The following is a 19097-nucleotide window of genomic DNA, read 5'->3' on the forward strand; positions in this document are numbered from 1 at the left end:
TTGGCATTACCTGCTTCTCTCATTGACTGGTTGTGGTAGGCATGAGAATCTCACACTTGCATGAGATAGTTGTCTACTGAGGGTTAACATAGTGACATACAATAACACATGTTGGGTTATATTTTATAACCATCTTTTAATTCGTAACTCTCACTAAAAAGAAATATACTTCAATATATTGTATATTTTTTGTTCCCGGGGTCTGAAAGGTGACACAGGGCCAGTTGGTCGGAAAGGAAACAAAGTGAGTGAGTCTGCCATACAGACTGGACCCCGGACAAAATTACACCATCAATGGTTTATTTTTTTATTTATAAAAAAATAGATATTTCAAGAAAAACTGCTTGACTTTCATGAGCTGTAATCCCCATCTCAATAACGTGTTTGCCCATCTGTTTGAAGTGCTGTTATGATTGCTACTCCAAACATGGCCAACTAAAGAACACTGTTATTGCCATCATAACCTAGCAAGAGCTTATTGATGGTCATATAGAGTAGCTTTTATCCAGGCTGAGAGAAAATGTTCCACTCACTATATTTGCAGAGTATTTGTATATTCATAGGAATAGCTTTTTGTAATGGACATACCCAACAAAATCTCTTCATCTTGCCCTCTCTAACCAGTTTTTATGGGACTAAAGCCTGCGGCAAAAATGTGGTTTGCATAATATTGCCTTCTTGTTTAGTGACTCCTCACAGGGTCTCTTGACTTAGAGTACATTTGACATGTGCTCCCAAATTATAGAAATCCAACAGGTATGTCTTGTGCAGTAGGCTATGACTGATTTCATAAACCTGGGATTTAAGACAAGCTGGAAGTGCAGCAGTGGAGTTTGACGCAAAACCTTGTTCTTATCGGCAGCCACTTTATACCCTGTTCCCTGACATCACTGACATGAATTAGATAAACTCTTGTTGCAATGCAGAAAATATTTTTTAAAGTTTTCTTTTCTTGTCATCCCACAGAGGGATTATTTTCCGTGTATAAGATGAAATGTTTTCCCTGTAATTAGTTGCCATATCTCCCGTTCTTTCATTTTTTTTCTCCCTTATTGGGGCTTTATTTGTTGTTGTTGTCTTTTGGAAGAACTCACCACATAATTGTAGGTGTAACGCTCTGTCTGCCAGCCTTGAAGTTATAATGAGGTCTGTGTGTTTCTGTGAAGACAGCAGAGAATCACAACATATTTTATCATATTTTCTGGATGGGAGGGTAGAGGTGGAGGGAGCGTTTGTTTGTATTGAAACTGACAGAGGGAGGCAGATTTGGAAGCATAAAGTAATGCATCCCTTGCATATCCCATAGCAGGTATATTTTAGCTGTGACATTCATTTAGACAACTAAATGGATATGAACTACAAACACCTTTTTTTTTTTTTTCTTCCATCCACATCTGATAAACGGGTATTGCCAGATGAAAAGTCCACGGATCTTCAACTCGGTGCTTTCTAAAATGCTGTTGGGTTTGTGGTGAAAAAGGGGAGATAACTGCAAAAATATTGGACAGTGATACATAAGTTTTGTCTGAAAAGACAAGAGAGGCAGTAAAAAGCATGTGAGATCATTGCTTACACTGGTTAATGCTGGCGTAAAAAGACATCTACTTCTTTCCTTATATGACTTTTCATGACTGCCTGTATGTCACAGTCACCAAACAATGTTATCATACCTGTCCATTGTTAATACTGCAAAGCTTTTACATGATATAGTGCGGCTGTGTTTATTTTAAGGCCTGTCACATTTAGTAGCAGCAGCCCACCTTCCAGTTGTCTGACAGTTTGAAAGTCATCAGACAGACTTCATTTTAAGGCATACTGTAAATACCTGTTAATGGCCTCCTATAGCACATCGTGCATATATTGGGATAGTACTGCTATGAATAGTAAAATCCTGACCTTCAGTTTTTCTCACAAACATGATGACTGGCCTTTAGGCTAAATCTTCAAAAGTTCAAAAATATATTGTGCTGATTTAGCTGTAGCCTTTTGCACACAGAATGATAAAGATGTTAGTGACTGAGTTTATTTTTCATTATCTTCCTTTTGCAGGGTGATGTAGGTCTTTCTGGAGCTCGGGGGCTGCCTGTAAGTTCACACTGTTCACACATCTCATTATGCTTTCTGTATATGTAAGGACATTCAGAAGAAGTAGAAATGTTGAAATCTACTCACACTGGTGTGACCTGAAATGGCTGGCCTGAGCTTTCTAAATATCACAGCCTTTTTGGCTGACCAAGCACTACACACAGTGTTAAAACATCTGGCCCACAGAGATGGAAAGTGAGGCACTCAGGTGAGCAGTCCCTGTGTCACATAACCATCACCTGGGAATGGGTAAAACAAGGAGAAGATTGATAGAGCTCAGTGGGCATCCTCATTCAGGCCAAAAAGGACAGGGATGAGCAGCCAGGCAGAGAATAGTAGAACTCCAAGCCTCAGGGTGAGGGGGAGGTTGACAGGTAGTCGCTGGCGGAATCCAACATGGGTGAGACATGCACTTATTGGGTTGGTGGCTGTCCCCGCAGACTCACATTTACAGACATCCGAGAAGAACTACACCATGTTGTATGTACTGTATTTTGATCTCATAATTGGACTGGTTGTACTAGTGCTTCTTTCTGTGGTCCCGAAAAAATGAGAATGTGCTCATTCATGTGCTGTCAGCAGACAGATATACAGTATTCACTAGCAGATGCTTGTATTTTCATCTATCAACACGTATAGTGAATATGTGGACAGATGCAAACACACTCACTCTCAGTGCATTGTAGCTAGGGAGTTGAAGCTTGCTGGAGATTAAAGGTATACTGCGGGTTGTTAGCTAATTATGTACACATCATGAGGGGATCAGCCTGCTGGTTTTAATCAGCCATGGAGTGACACAAAAACTGTGTCCCACTGCTTCTGGCTTGCCCCTTTTATGTCACTAAAGTGCCTACGATACCCACAGGACACAGCCACCATCCCTTAGCTTTTCTCCAATGCTAATGTTTCATTTATAATAACATGCTAAATAACAATCTTTCCCAGTAAAATGACCATAGTTTTGAGCAAAACTTTCTCAATTTGTGCCAGTAAATTGGCTGGTTGATGTGACCAGAAAATGTTGGGGGGAAGTTACTAAAGTAGCGTAGACCTGCTGCTGAGTTGATTTGCATTGTAATGCTTGTTACCCAAGGTCAAAACGCTGTGTGCACAAGGCAACAACAGATGTACCATTGTACATGAATAATTGATATATTATCAAAAACACTGAATGGACTGGGGCATGTTTTATTTAAGGTGTCACAGGTCAGAGCTGTCACTCTTTTTTTTATTATAGATACAGCTGCAAATATCTCAGGGCTGTCAGCCTCCTTGTTAAATGAATTTTTATAATATTTTTTTGTTAGTTCTTTGCATGAGGCCTCTGACTAACGTGCAAGACACATGTTGTAAATGTCCATTTTTGCAGCTGTTTCCAAGAAACATCAACAGCATTTGACTTTTGGATGCCAATTGAAAGAGGACACCAATTATTCGGAAAGCTGAGAGGTTGTGTGTGGCCTTGCGTCCATTCTATGGCCTGGTGGATAGATAACACTGTCTGCCCTTTCCTAACAGTGGCCAGCAGGGTGCCTGGGGAGTTGTAATAGCTGGGCCCTGACTTCTCTTCAGGTCATCACAGCCCAAGATAATTACATCCTGACCAACTGGGTTTCTTGCCTGTAACTGGCAAACGTTGTTAATCTATATATGAAACATGTGAGTTGTTTTCTCGTACTGACTGTCACGCTTTGTATTGTTTGTTTGATTCCAAGGCTGACAAAGAGTGCGTCAAAGGAGACAAGGTACTTAAACAAAGTTAATATAGTTTTCACTGAAAATACATAGACATTCTGTCTTCTTGAGTTTATGCCTTTGTTTTCTTGTAAACATGACTCTTTCTTTGCTAAATGCAGGGCCCTCCAGGGGACAAAGGAGAAAAGGTAACAATATATTCATTCTATTACCACATACTACGTGCTTAAACAAGCAACTACTAGCGATTATTGAAGCACCCTACAAGTATACCTTTTCTGAAGAACTTCAAAACAAAGTCACTACTCAGAACGTACCGTGATTAACGTACTAATTGTTCCTTATTAAGATACTGTGTAGAATAATGGAATGAAGCTCTGATTAACCGAGGCTGAAAATTGCCTATTAAGGAGATCCTGGAGAAGTCATCTTGAAACTGAGCAAGAATGAAAACTGCAGCTGTGCATACCTCCTATCTATTCATGCAATTTTAACTAAGCTAATGCTGCTTATGAGTCTCTTAGTTATCCACTGGTCTGCTGAAAACATGTTGCACAAACATCTGTCTGCAACAGTTTTTACAGGAAGCAAGCCCAAATCTCTGACTGTAATGCCACATGAATCTAGCACCCAATTCACTATGATACATGTCCTTTTCTCACAGGGATTGGCTGGGGTGCCAGGAGAACCAGGCAAAGAGGGAAAAAGGGTGAGTAAACGGAAACAGTCCACCAGTTGTGTGGCCTGGCTAGTGGCTGTACTGAGGACCTGACCAGGGAAAAGGCCAAATGGCAGCTGAGTGGCTGTTTTTTTGGGGGGGATGCGAAGATGATGTGTGGCAAAGGGATTGTGCTGGGCTTGCAAAGAGAGAAGGGTGTGTGTGGGGGCTTGTTGTATGACAAAAAAGAATGGGCTTCAAGGTCAAGGGGTCACACACACTCACAATATGACTGGCAGCACACATGGTTCGGCCCCACTTGGTGACTGCAGTGTACACTATTTACTGTCCTAAAAGGCCTGCTTGATTTGGGGTAGACAATGTCCATGATTGAATCAATGGAAACATTACACCACGTGTATTTATTTGTCACCTCTGAATGTAGTAATGGTGGTATGGAATACAAGTGTCTGAATCTGTAATGTAAAACAAAAGTATGCATTTACTAATATATGTAACACTGTTAACTACGGAGGGCCTCTCTTAAAAGCTTTGTCAAAAAAATAACCCACATTCTTTGTGTGAAATTCCACTTCATTTGAGAAGTACTTGTAATTCATGGTGTTCTGACATTAGTATTGGGTAAACTGTGTAACATTATGGTGGGCTGACAACTCAGTGTTCGCAGGTAGACGGGTGAAGAGTGTCCTTTTGTGTCCAGTTTAATATACTTGGTGTCAATCCCACTGCCTGTTACCATGATGAAAAATAGGCTCCTCAAAAGAATGAGAATTCCAGTTTGTCTTACAGAGAATTATCATGAAGAAAAATTAGGCTAATATAAAACATATAACAGGTGGCGCTATAGAGCACCCATAAGTAGGTCAGGCAAATGTTCCTTTCAGATTACGCAAGAGCCGAGATGATGCATAATACTCAAAACATCTGGACACAAGTACCTCAAGAATTCCACCCTTCAGTGTGTGTGTGAATGCATTCAAACTCAAAACTTGTTCCAATAACATCAACAATTTATGACCTATCGTCGGTTGTATAATTTCTAAATGGATCATTTCCCACAATGCATGAAGTAATCTATTTTCAGGGAAGGTATTTGCAGTCAACAAAAGGGATCTCAGTGGCTAATGCAGATGTGTTGTTGATGCTGTTGCCTTTCTACTTTATTAGTTCTGTGTTATTTTATACCTAACCTGACTTAATTAGGGATGGAGCGGCAAAGGGACTGAGTGTCAGAGGCATCAATTATGGTGTGTTCTTTTCTTGTGGAACAGTTTTACCATGAGTCTTTCAATCATAATTGGTTTTGAGGAATAGAAAGTCACTCTGTGTTTGATGTTGTGGATTCCTGGTTTCCTATATACCCGTAATATTTCTTGCACCACAGGGCGTCAAACTAGCCATTTCAGATTTTCTGCTGTTGTTGTTGCTGAAGACACAGTTCTGATCTATTAATACCTTGTCTTTGATGACTGGCTGACTTCATGGTGACTGTTAATTTGCTAAGGTTTCTGCTTATTCTTAGGTCTACAAGTCACATGTGGCCTCAAAGTTGTTGACCAATCCGTGTTTCTGCAGTTTGACAGCCTATTTTTAGTAAGGTGGACATATATCATTGTCAGAGGCTAGTGGCCAGCTGAGACAGCAGGAGACTCTCACCCAATTAGTAACACTTGTCCATGCTTGTGACTTACTGGTTTCACAAAGAGCCGTAGCTGATTTACAAATGATGCAGATAAGCTGGACATAGACTGACCACTTCACAACCTTCAAAGAATAGCTGGGAGTGGAAAGCTTTCACAAGTCCTTAGATTCAAGCCAGACCATCTCTCACACTGTCTACTTCAATTTATTGTTGAGGAAAACACAACCACTCTAAGCCATTTAGATTTACTTCAAGGTGATGTGGAGGACATTGCAGTGCGGAGAAGAGGAATGATGCCATTTGCACCGATCTATCTATGAAGTTTAAAGCAACATATGCAAGAGCGGATATCAAGGGCAGTCACCCAGCCCCCTCTGTGACCCTCACATACTCTTAGTTTTATCTTATTATCTTGATGGATGACTAATTCAGTTTTTCATGATGGAAGTAAGGGCCCAACCATGTCGAGGAATTTATGGGAATGTATTTCCCCCATATTACACATTGCCATTAATAGTAATGTGAATGGGCTGGTTTTATCTGTTATTGATGGCATTGACACAGAATGACAGGTAAAAAGTCGGACTTTGAAATTCAGTGGCACATTGAAGCAGATCAAAAAGAAGATGGGGAGCACCAGTAACAAATAACATGTCCCCCTCGCTAACTGTGGTGTGCCAAAATATTAATCAAGTGGTGATGTGCTAAGCTCTATGTTGTCATTGTAATCTACACAGGCCCAGGAGGCAAAAATATGTACATGCTGAAGAGAACAACCTTGGAATTTTAGAGTTTTCAGTGTAGTCATTTGTAAGCCAATTATTTGGTATGCTCATACAAACAGCTGGCATTGCAGTGAAGTGCCTGTCTGACAGTCAATATCAATATATAAATATTAGGGACTGTATAACAAAGAATTATGTGCCTACAAAAGTGATGAGGGATTTGATGACAAAAAGCAAAAGTACCAAATGACAGAATTCTGCATGCTCAAAATAGGACTGAAAACCTACGCTTGGTCAATGCACACTGCTTCCTTAAAGCCAAAACAAACAAGAACGCTATGGCAAGCTTTGTTTATTCATGTTGTGCCAAGTCTTCCAAGCATACTCTGCTTCGGTAGTTGGCACTGTGTTGTGAGTGGGTTCACTGCAGACATGGGTTCATCTCTGGGCAAGGCAGTAGGTTCCTGTGGATTAATAAATAATCACCTTAAGAAATCCCCCATTACAAGGTGGGTTTTGGAGTTTGAATCCATGCCTCACACCACTTTAAGCCTTAATAACTGTATAAATGTACCTGAATAGAAAAATAAGTCCTGGCTAAATATAAGTCACTGACTAATGTGCCATGTAGATTCCCTTGGTTTGCTATGTAAGTTATATGATGTTGTCATACATCGTGGACAGGCGTTTGTTCTAATTACATGTTTTGGGACCATTGATGCGTAAGCCTTAGAAATAGATTCTCTCTATATGATGCAGCAAACCTTTGAGGAAGCAAAACAGTACAATTGCTACTACGGATGTGTTATCTTCTAATTAATTATGCAGTAGAGATCCTCTTAGTGATTTATTTATTTAAGTAATTTTAGCTTAAAGAGTGAACTAGTTGGAACAGTTGGCAGATTTTTTGGTTTGATAACTGGTGAGTTGTAGCTCAGTGATATGTTGTGAGATTTCTGTCATCTTTGATGCTACAAAGACTTTACCTTCAGGTACGAGGTGACATTTTCAATTGACTGCTTTCCGATTGTCTCTAGTATCTCTCCCTTCTGTTAAATGGCTCCTGTTGCTCATAGAAATAGTCATCTGCGTAGCTCAGCTGTGGATGTGGGTGGATGACACTGTGCCACATGTGATGCTCGCCTCATATGTCAAGGAGATAACAAAAGTCACAATGAAAATGAAAAGGCTTGGAGACAGTTGCTAGCTGGGCCACACAAGATGACCTTGTGGAGGGAAAAGCCATTAAAACAGAGACTTTTAATCTGGGAGAAATCATTTTCTCACTAAGTGATATGATGTGCCACACCAATACCACAGGTAAAAGAATCCACCCAGACAATCAATGGCTATTGAAAAAAACATTACAGACTGGAGCTCTGTGATATGGCAGCACTTTGATTTCTCTAACAGGTTATTCATTCTGTGTTGAATCAGCTTCCACTCTCAGGCTTTATGCATTAGACCCACTGTGGTCACTAATTACAGGGTCCGACAGATCATCAATTATGTATTCCCGGGTCGTTGTTCTTCAATCAATTGTTCACTTTTGAATTACAGTTACTAGAACGTAAAGTTTTATTCTAATGTTTTTCACAGAGTTGAAAGTACAAGATAGCTCTATGTAACAGATGCAGGTGCAAAAGTTTCCTCTAAAAGTCATTAAAGCCTTTGGATCATGGGATTGTAGACACGCAGTAGTATAAAGCCTTATATCTGTGTGATTTTTGTTTTCCCCAAAAGCACATATCAGTGAGATAGACAAGTCATGAGATCCTTAAGCCGCAAGTCGAATGAAACCAGAGAACAACTTTGGTGTGAGCATGATGTTCGCTTGTTGAAGACAATTTCTTAAGAAAGAGACTATCCTCTAGTTAAATGGCAGAGATGGCTTTTTGTAAAATAATAAGTCTACATCTCAAAACCTCAACTGCTGTCACATCACATTCGTCAGCTGTCATCACTTCAGATCGTTTGATAGCACAGTCCCAGATCAATGCACGTCAGTAATTGTAGTGCAGACACACTTTCGGTTCTTCACTTGTGTCAAAGAAAATTTTAAACAGTGTAACGTACATCAACAACAGCTGCCTGGGCACTTTAAAGTGGCATGGATACAATCTGTCAAAACAGTAGAAAAGATTGCCTGTCTTGTCTTTGCTTGGCAACTGGACTGGTCCACATTTCCAAAGAAGAGGGAGGTAATTGCTGTCTGTTGGAAGTGATAGTGGTGTTTACATTTCCTATTCAAGCCCTTTGCTGAATGACTGAGACAGCTGTCCATAAGTCATGAACAAAGGCACAGGCATATTTTTCTCTATAGTCTTTGCGCCTTCACACTTGCGCTAGCACATGTCTCAAAGGTCATCTTTTTACTGGATGCTTAAACTAGTTGTTGAATGTTCTCTTCCATACCAGGGAACAATCATATAATATTTCACTTATGCTATTATTATATCCTACCATACTGTTGGTCTTTTTCTCTCAGCACAGCCATGTTGAAACATGTACATGTGTGAGGACAATATCACCATGGAGCAAGGAATCCTTTTCTCTTCCTTTAACAGGACACACATATCCTACTGGTACGCTCTGCTGGATGGCATAATGCAGGTCAAAACATTACTGTCAGATTAGATACAATAACATTCATCATCTTTTAAACTAAATCTGTGTATCATTTCATAGTAAATAGCTTTTGTCATGTAACCTAATTTGGTTTGAAAAAGTATGCCGTTCTCTAAAAACCAAATGCGTACTCTAACTGGAATTCAGATGCCTCTCCTCTACAGGGCTGAGCAAATGTTGTTTTGAGATAATTGAGCTACCATAGTATATATTATATTCATATTATATCTGATGGACTTGGCTCAGGTTCATTTGGATCAGTGTGTGTGTCTGTAGAGACCAAAGCAGGCAGTGACAGTGATAGGGAAGGAGTTATGGTTCGGCGTGTGGGGACTGGGACATTTGGCAGCGGTTTCCTGCTCCATAGGTAGAGGCAGACAGGAACAGTGATGCAACTGTAACAGACTGTTGACCTCTACCAGAGCACCCGCTGGGCGAGATTATTAAGTAACCAGTCCCTGGTGAGAATACCAGCCTTCCTGCCAGAAGATCTCTGCGGGAGGCTGCTGCTGATTTGGGTGATACAGTAAATGCATGAAATTACAGCAGCTATTTGACTGGAGCCATGCTTCTTGTTGTCCTGCTCAGTACACAGCTATAATGATATGGTAAATTCAGTTCTCCCAAATGCCTTTAGTCAGGTTTGATCTGATATGCCACTGATCTGTTTAATATACTTACACATTTACATATTTCACATTAAAGAGAAAAAATATATAAATCATGGCTAAAAATAAATGTTACATTTAAAAAACAAACATTTAATTATGCAATTTTTTACATTGACACACTTGGCTTATACTTTAGTCATTTTGTGGTAAATTGTAGAAAGCAATATAAGAACATTTACAAACTATAGTAAAATACAGTATATCCCATATGCACATGTTCACATTTATGTCTGTTAAAGTACTACTGGATACTCACACATATCACCTATAAAGCAAAATATTGATGGTCTGTGTCTATAAAGCAGTGTTTAAATACAGTAGCGGGATGTAGATATGTAGTTACAGTTTTGGCCCGACCCGTTGAAGCTCAATGGCAAGAGTAACACAGAGAGAAAAATTTACAGGTCAGCAGGGCTCACAGCTGAGATTTTATGGCAAGATTTACACCCTGTGCGATTTTACAAGCAGGGGGAGGATTCGTTAACCCTTTGTTAAACAAAATAGAATAGGTTATTCTCTTCTCTCTCTGTCCAAATTCATGTTGAGGAAATCCAGAGAGCCACGCTTCTGACACCTGTATTACACCAGGAGGTAGCACATTTGCCCAGTGCACAAGGCAATTAATCTTGTCAATGTCAAGTGCATTGGGACGGAGGATGGAACAAAGATTTGACCTGATTGGGTACGAAAAGGTCTTACATTTAGGCCCAGTTGGGATAGAGGAGTGTTACAGGGGGAAGCGTTTGGCACATCCAAAGACAGATGCACAGCGCTTTGATTTATCTGTCTGACTCTCCTCTTTCCCAGAGAGCCCCGGAATGGCTACATCCATGGGTGTCCATAATAAACACACATTAATTGGCCAATTAATTAAAGGGATGAATAAAGGGGGCAAGACTTTGAGAGGGCCACTTTGATCCCACATTGTTCACTGGCTTTATTAGTCACCGCGTGTGTGTGTGTGTGTGTGTGTGTGTGTGTGTGTGTGTGTGTGTGTGTATTTATATGTGTAAAAATCTAATGTTCAACCAGGGGTAATGTAGGTCAATACATCCTCTGAGAATTAGATGAGTTTGCTATAGTTGGCCGGGGCACGGCCCTCATTCATACATCTACAACATCACCACGTTCTCAGGAGACAGAGCTATACCACACAACAGGGATAATGCTAGCAATATACGCGTCCTTGCTGCTCGAGTGTCAGAATTCATCAGGGCCTGGCATCCTCTTGGCCTGTGTCTTATACCTTGCCAACATTTTCAAATGTTGTGTCAACGTCTGCCAGGTCATAGCAACACTAATGGAGTGTCGTGTGTCAGGAATGGTCTGCTGAACAGAATTCTCTTGACTCATTGGTATATGTCAGTGGACATGAGGTGACTGGCCCCTGTGACTGTTCCAGGTACTGCGGTCCACACCACGGCTTCAGTCAGCCAAACAGTGGGATTTCGTTGGCTCCAAACAGTCTAGTAATACACAAAGACACTCCTGGTATTTTAGGTCTGTTTAAGGAAGAGACAGCGTTTGAGAAATGCTTTGAATGTAAATACCTTTAAAAGGGCCTTTAGGATCCATGATGCTTGGATTGAACCATGCCCTGAGTAAGCACTGTCAATGGCTGCTGTTTCCTCCGCCAAGGGGAGGGAGTAGCGCTCAGAGTGGGGGGGTGGGGGTTGGACAGGCAGGGGATGTAGCCCTGAACACTGCAGAACACAGAGGCGTGGTAGTGGGAGGCTACATTAACTGCTACAGTCTGCCATCCATATTTTGATTCTTCACACTCTCATTCTGCCCCCAACCAATTTAGATACATTCAACTGTGTCCACTTTAATGGCATGCCAGGGAGCAGCGTATTTACAGTAGCCTGATATTGTACAGATGGTTGTGTGTGGGACCTTAGTGTAATCTGTTATGCGTGGTGAGTGATAGGAAGCACAAGACTCGCCCAGGGCTACAGTACCCAGAGTAAGCGCCCTGTGGATCTTTGCACAGTGTATTCTCTTCTGACCTCAAATATTTGGTTTGTAAAATGAACCAGGCTTTATTCAGAGTAGATTTTCACCCTCTGCTATTCACTTGTTGGATAATGCATTAATGAAACACTCAGCATCTGTAAACATAGGATGGGAGCAATCTGCTCCGGATGAATAATATAGCCAAAAGTCCAGATGAGACTGTGAAATTTCTAAGAGCCAAGACTAATAACAGCATCCATTAGGAGATGAGAACATTCGAGAGGCTATGCCGGTCTAGTGATATGGAATAGGCACCCAGCTTGCATGGAAACACATATTGCACATACATTCAGCTGATAGGTGGGGATTAAGCTCATAGTATAATATAGATTTATCATTTTCACCACATAAATATGCAAATTCAGCTAGTATCATCAGCCCTCTTTCCTCTCCTTAGGAGTTGTTAAAATCAATGAGCTCTTAAAACTCATCCGTGAAGACGTGGTAGAGACGTGGCTGTTGTAAAGAGCTGTTTTGAGGCTCCCCTGGGATTGCCTTGGCTTAGTTTTCTACAGACATCCACTGTCTGCATTTCCTGTGTTTGCCTTTGGCTGTGTGTTTGCATACTGTGTGGCAGTGAGGAGTTTGGTGTTTGCTGAAGTAGCTCTAAAATGTTTTTTTGTTTTTTTTACCCAATTATGTGCTGCGTTCTATGACTGGGTACCCTTGTAATGCCACCTGTGTCCACTTGTATTGTGTGGCAGTTCAAAAGAGCCATAATGCAGTATGAAAATTATTGTCCCCCTCACTCGCTCTCATACAGCTTCTTGCTCTTGTCTATTTCCTTCTCTCATCGTTGTAAGCCCTCCACATAAAAAATATCCTTTACGCTATTCAGTGCCTAATTGCCAGACTGCCTAATTAGGAATGTTACCCAACACACATCATAGATTCATGCATTGAGGACATCTATCCTCTCTCATAGAGAGTGTACAGTCTCCTTATTGGCTCTGTCCCCCACCGTGTAGAACATTTGTGATGAAGCTAGTTTGCCATCTAGTGGCAGAAGTACAAATCACCATTTGGTCACATAGGATCTACGATTGAGTCTCTGTGAGGAAAGCCTTCATAGAAAGCTTTAGCCAAGAGACTATAGGTGCAATCTTGGCCAGCTGAGCTGTGTCTTAAGTCGGCTGCAGTGTCAGCCATCTCTTTATACGTCCCTGAATATTTAGATGGCTGCAAGTTAAAGAGAGCATTGTGTGCCAGTCAGAATGGTGTAAAATGCTAAGCTGCATTTGAGCCCCTGCCAGGCAGCTGTCGGCTTTGCCGTTCTCTTCCTGCCCCGGCCGCTCCTCTTAACCCTCAGTAAACAACTGGAACAAATCCTATTTTATTGAGGCTTCTACCAAGTGCAAGGGATCTCTGCAAGCTTCAGTGCTCAGGCATTTTTTTGTGCAGTGTCCTAAGATGGCATACAGTGAGGGCGGTCACAAGTATGGAATTTGCAGTGTCTGTCTTTAATTGGATCCTTAATCAGAAGCAGGTGAGACAGCAGTCTCTGGAATGTGGTTTTTGACATTTCATGCAGGCCTTATAATCTATATTTACCTCACAAGCGTTAATAGCTGATGTGACAGTGAAAAGGGCTTTGGTGAGAATTCTGTCAACTGCAGCATATCGAGCTGCACAGTTGGTCTGAAATCACTGAATATTTGTCCCATTCTCCAACTGATACTTAGCTTGATATTTTGAGGCTAACGCCCAGAAGCAGCTGTAGTTCATGTGTGAGAAAACATTACAGTGTGCATGTAGACAAAGCTGAGTATGTGCCTAGATAGTTGGAGAGTTATTCTCTTATAAAATAAAGAAATAGAAACATCATCACAAGTTAACTGTAGATTTTCACAAAGTGTTCTGCTCTACTAGTAAAAAACTACTTTCCCATTTAAGAAACTGTGACGCTGGACTGTATGTAATGTTTATATTCATTTCCAGCATATTACAAAATAATGGACACATACTGTAGTTGAGATAAACATGTGAAGGTTCAAGAGGCATCTTGGTATTTTAGATATCCTTGTGCATACTTAATGCTGGGTTGCTTTTGAATTTTCATGGTTCATTGTGTAAATCTTTAAATGAGAAATCAGAAAATATTTGCAAAAGGGAGGGGTTGACATTTCAGAATTAATTACAGAATAAATTAGCTTTTGCCGGCAGTGTGAGTAATTGTCTGTATCTTGTCTGAATCTGGATACAATAAGTGTTCCGAAGAGACTTTAGGTTTGACCGATGGAATGAGGGAATCAAGTACATCTGGTTGTTTTCGTCCTTTTTTTTTTCATCATTCACAGGCCTGGTGCAGAGAAGCGTTTTCACTTGGGAATAAATATTGTGACAGGCTGTGTTGTAGCAATCTTTCTCTTACTTGTGTCTGTGTGTGCATGCATCGTGTGCACATTTGTCTCTCTGTGTTAATGTCTTTTTTGGGTGTAACAATGTTACACAAGTTCACACTTCTTGATGTCCATGTCCATTTTCATTTTTTGGATGGTCCAAATAATCCTTTGACCACTGGTGTGGAAGGATGATGTTTTTTTGTCTTTTTCCCATTGCTGTACTGCTAAAGTGCATCCTGTGACAGAAATAACATTAGACTCCATACCATATACTCTTTGTTCTTCTGTGACTTGTTAAAATACATGAGGCTATTATTAGGCTGTATTATCTTCACTGTTTTGTACTAATTTACTTCCCCAGCAAATACAGCTGCTTATAAGTTACATATTCAGTTCTAGTTAAACGCAGTGCCGCAGTTCAGTTAGACAAAAGGCTCAGGTGGCCTGAGCACTTGTCCCCAGAGGGAGACAGGACTCAGCTCAGGCAGAAACAGTGGGAATGGCATGTGAGTTTTTTTAGGCTAGAAAAGGTCATCTCTCTCATGAGCCACAGAACCAACACAACTTGGCTTTGGTAATGTCAGGTAGTTTCCCCTTCAGGACATAAAACTTCTGTGTCACATATGAAACGGGCAGAAGAACGAAAAGCAGTGTAACAAAGATTTCTGTTCAAGGTGTCTTGAGTGGAATATTTGGTTAGAAGTGAATTAGACGATTAAGTGATAACAATATGTACAATGTGTAACTTAGCAGGAAAAAACGTTTTCTCCTATACTTCAAGGACCAAACCCCCACTAAAATTGTTATACTGTGGCTCCTGCAACAACACTAATTAGATGTTGAAGAACAGGATTGATTTATAATTAAGTAGAGGTTGAATGGAAATAGAAAAAAAAGGCATAGTCACTATTGGAAGTTATCTTTTTTCACATAGAAAGACAAACTAGCAAACATTAAATATATTTATATTTATAAAACTTGGAATGTTAACAGAAGTTCAAATTGATTTACCCGATACCTGATAGCAATCCCTGCATATAAAAGATAAATGAATTATCATCCCCCTGTGCTGTGCGTCAGGTTTGAGTTTCGTCCCCTCTGGTGATCATTTCAGAAAGATACCTGCAGCTTATCTGGTGACCTCTCTTGACAGGGGCATTTGTCAGGTGGATTATGTGGCTTTTTGATGGTGTATCTGCTTCATTGCTAAAAATGCGGAACATTTTGGCCTCTCCGTTTTACTCCACTGTGTTATCCCAGTATGGGTAGTCAGACAGGCATATGAAAACATGTTGACATTTGGGATAAGGATTATGGAGTCATCAGAAACGAGTGTCACTGTCGCTGTTGACTTTGCTCTCAGATTGGGGCTTGTGTTGCAGGACTGAGCCTGGCCCCATGTCTGTGCTTTCCTTTTACACTTTACAACCCATAGCAGAGCTGAAGCCAGTCAAGGCTGGGATCCATGTGGATTAAGTCTGGAGTTGAAAATATGCTGTCAATCTGCTGAGTGCTCCTTCTTACCTTAGCTCTAACATGTACTCACTCTAGCTTTACTATCACCATTATTGAATTAGTAGTTAATGTGGAGTGCTTTTCACACTTCTGTTATATGGTTTGAAGTTTTTTAGGGTGGAACTAGCTGGAAGTCGAGCTGGAGAATATGTGTTTGGTCTTGCCGGCCCATCTTTCATTTACTCAAGAAGCCGGTTCATCTTTAACTCTGACTCTCTCTTTTCCTCTCCTCCACAATCCTTTCATCTTTTGCCACCTCCTTCCCCTCTCTCATCCCTCTCTTCCTTCCTTGCCTTCCTCTATCTCTCTCTCCCCCTAATCTACTGCAATGACCTGAAGGAGGGCTTCACACTGCAGCGCTCAAATAATAATCAACCACTAGGATGTTGTCAAATTTATAGGACACTGAGCGTTGCATAGCAACAGAGATTGCAAGGGTGATCCAACAGGCGCTGCAAGTTGGGTGAGGGAAAAACAGGGGGAGTGACAGGAGACAGGAGACAGGAGAAGGAAGGAGAGATGACAAGTAAAACAGGAGACAGTAGAGAGGGACGAGATGAGACAATGAGAGCAGGGTTATGATATTATACACAGAGGGAGAGAATTAATAAATGAGAGATTGAGAAACCGAAAAGGACATGAGAAGCTTTATGTTGGCTTAGCTGAAAGAAAAGATTCACAGACACTGCTGGCTGGCTTTTTGAGCTTGCCAGTCTGTTCGGTTCAAGTTATAATTCATATAATGGTGATGTGTTGTACTATGGCATTAGGGCACCCATGATGATCCAAGTCCAACTGTAGAAGCTCTTATGCTGTCCCTGAAATCCTTGTACATCAAGAAAAACATATTTTTTTGTTTTGTTGTCACACATTTCTCATGTTTTTCACATTCTTACTTTTCTTTTTTTCCGTTTTTGAAGTCAAAATCCACAGTTTCAGTTTCCTCCATCCTTGTTGCCTAGAGACTGCTTTGGAGTTTTCAGTTTACCTCTGACACTTTCTTCTGCTGTTGTGTCTACCTCCTTCACCGAGAAAACAGTGAACAAAAAAAAGCAATAGGCAAAAACTTATTTGATCGCGCATTCCACCCCTCCATGCACACACACCCACACACACACACACACACACACAGAGTTGCTAGTAGCCAAGGAGGACACAGAATATTAAGAAAATATGATGGACTCTTCACATGAGGTATTATCTTCACTCAAGCTTCTGCGTGCAAAAGTTGCCAGACTACATCATTTCCTAACATAGCCATACTGACCAATACAGAGAGAGTTTTGTGGAGCTAATAGGCTTAATTAGCTTTGTATCAACTCATTTGGCAATGGCTTGAATTTAAGGGACGTTCAATAATATAAAATAGTTGTGCACTATAGCTTTAAACATCTAGTTCACAAGTATTTTATTCAGAAAAGCATGATTAGCTGTTGTAAAAGTTGAATATATGATAGAGTGTTTTTTCCCTGATAGTTCTACAATGAAAGTTGTTGACACTGTAAACACTCTCCACTTATACAAACGGATACACAATTAGCTTGTGCCCAGAAGCATTTGTTGTTCTCTGTAACGCCAGCACATCAACAGTTTAAAGAAAGTGAAGAAAGAAATCTCTAACCTGACTGAAAGTGATTATAAAATGACCTCAATTCCAGATGTCAGAGTCTCCCTGTAGTTACACTTTACAAAAGTCTAGGAGGTCCAAACATGACATTTAGAATTTATGAAATCATTGAAATGTCAGGATTCAACTTAAAACCCTGAGTTTCTACTCTGAAAACAACGCACACAGTTGTGCTAAAGGCTTGGGTGCTCATGGGCACTACGGCAGTTGCTGGCATATTGATTATCTCAGTACTGCACAGCCAGTACGTCCCTTCACAGGCAGTTATCTGGCTGTGTCACTGGCAGGTGTTTCAGTTTGGAGAGTCAACTGAGTGCAAACGGTGATGACAGCTGTGCCCTGGACTAATTATTTCTTGTCACTGCGCACAGATTTGTTGGAGATGGCGTGCTAACCGGAGGTCCTCTGTACAGAAAAGTGTCAGTCTAACCACAAGGTCACCTGTTGTCTTTTAAATGTTATTATCAAATATTAAAGTAATATGTTCTCAAAGAAGAATAAACCCTGACATGCACTTCCAACATTAACACCCCAAACCAAGTTTATTTACACTCAGCTACACATAGCTATGCTGTGTGACTATTTTATATGTAACAAAAGCAGTAATTCAAGAATAAAATATGTTAGTATTTCCTATTGTGAGCAGAATGTACGACAGAATTGCATTTTATGAAACATTAGAACATCTTTCCCAAATGGGGGTTTCACATGTGGAAATAAAATCAGAAGCAAAATCATATCACCCTATTAAGACCTATTGTACAACTTGTAGGTAACTGCAAATAAGCTTCAGGCCTAAAATTGATAATATGGGTTCTTCAGTTTTTCCAACTTTATTTGTTGAAAATTGAGATCCAGCGTACCACTGTTTGTTTTGATGATAATATTCAAATACATGGACGTCAAATTAGTATGCACTTTGGTGTTAACAGAGGTTTAAGGTAAAATGTGGAGAAATCATTTTGAAAACTGCATAATTCATGACCTGCTTGGAATAATAGCATTTGAAATATTCATTAGCTGAATTACTTATTTTAGGAATCTGCTTTTGTTGTTGAGTTCAGGGGAGAAAGGGCAGCAAGGGGGGATAATGCTAGAACAAACAGTCTGAACTTTTTGCAAACATAGCAATGATTCACTGTCAGCCAATTGTCACTGACAGGGAAAGAAATAACACCAATCCCCCTCACCAGAACACTGTCTTTGTTTGTGAGAAAAGCACTCATTCATGCTCACATTAAAGCACATGTAGCCTCAAAGATACATTAACACGGATGATCAAAAGGCACTGGCCAAGCAAGCCTTTGTTTATAACATCAAAAAGCATGAACACCGGAAAGTGTGCAATTTCCAAAAGAAGGTACACACTGGTTCCACTGTGTTGTTATAAAGGTTAATATTGTAACGCTCACCCCTGTGTTGCAGCGTTGAAGAAGGAGGCGATAACTGGTTTGCAACTTCTGTGCATTTAT

The 19097-nt window shown here is 40.5% G+C and overlaps 1 protein-coding gene across 2 annotated transcripts in view; it reads left to right on the plus strand.

Moving 5' to 3' along the window:
• Positions 1–19097, plus strand: part of LOC117960475 (collagen alpha-1(XIX) chain) — a 90279-nt gene that overhangs the window by 29789 nt on the left and 41393 nt on the right. For both annotated transcript variants that reach the window (XM_034898391.1, XM_034898392.1), the window contains 4 exons: positions 2050–2085; positions 3801–3830; positions 3942–3968; positions 4445–4489. In XM_034898391.1, coding sequence (XP_034754282.1) covers positions 2050–2085; positions 3801–3830; positions 3942–3968; positions 4445–4489 — 138 coding nt within the window. The remainder of the gene's footprint in view (positions 1–2049; positions 2086–3800; positions 3831–3941; positions 3969–4444; positions 4490–19097) is intronic.

The sequence above is a fragment of the Etheostoma cragini genome, chromosome 17, assembly GCF_013103735.1.
Source record: "Etheostoma cragini isolate CJK2018 chromosome 17, CSU_Ecrag_1.0, whole genome shotgun sequence".
In the NCBI taxonomy this organism is placed as follows: domain Eukaryota; kingdom Metazoa; phylum Chordata; class Actinopteri; order Perciformes; family Percidae; genus Etheostoma; species Etheostoma cragini.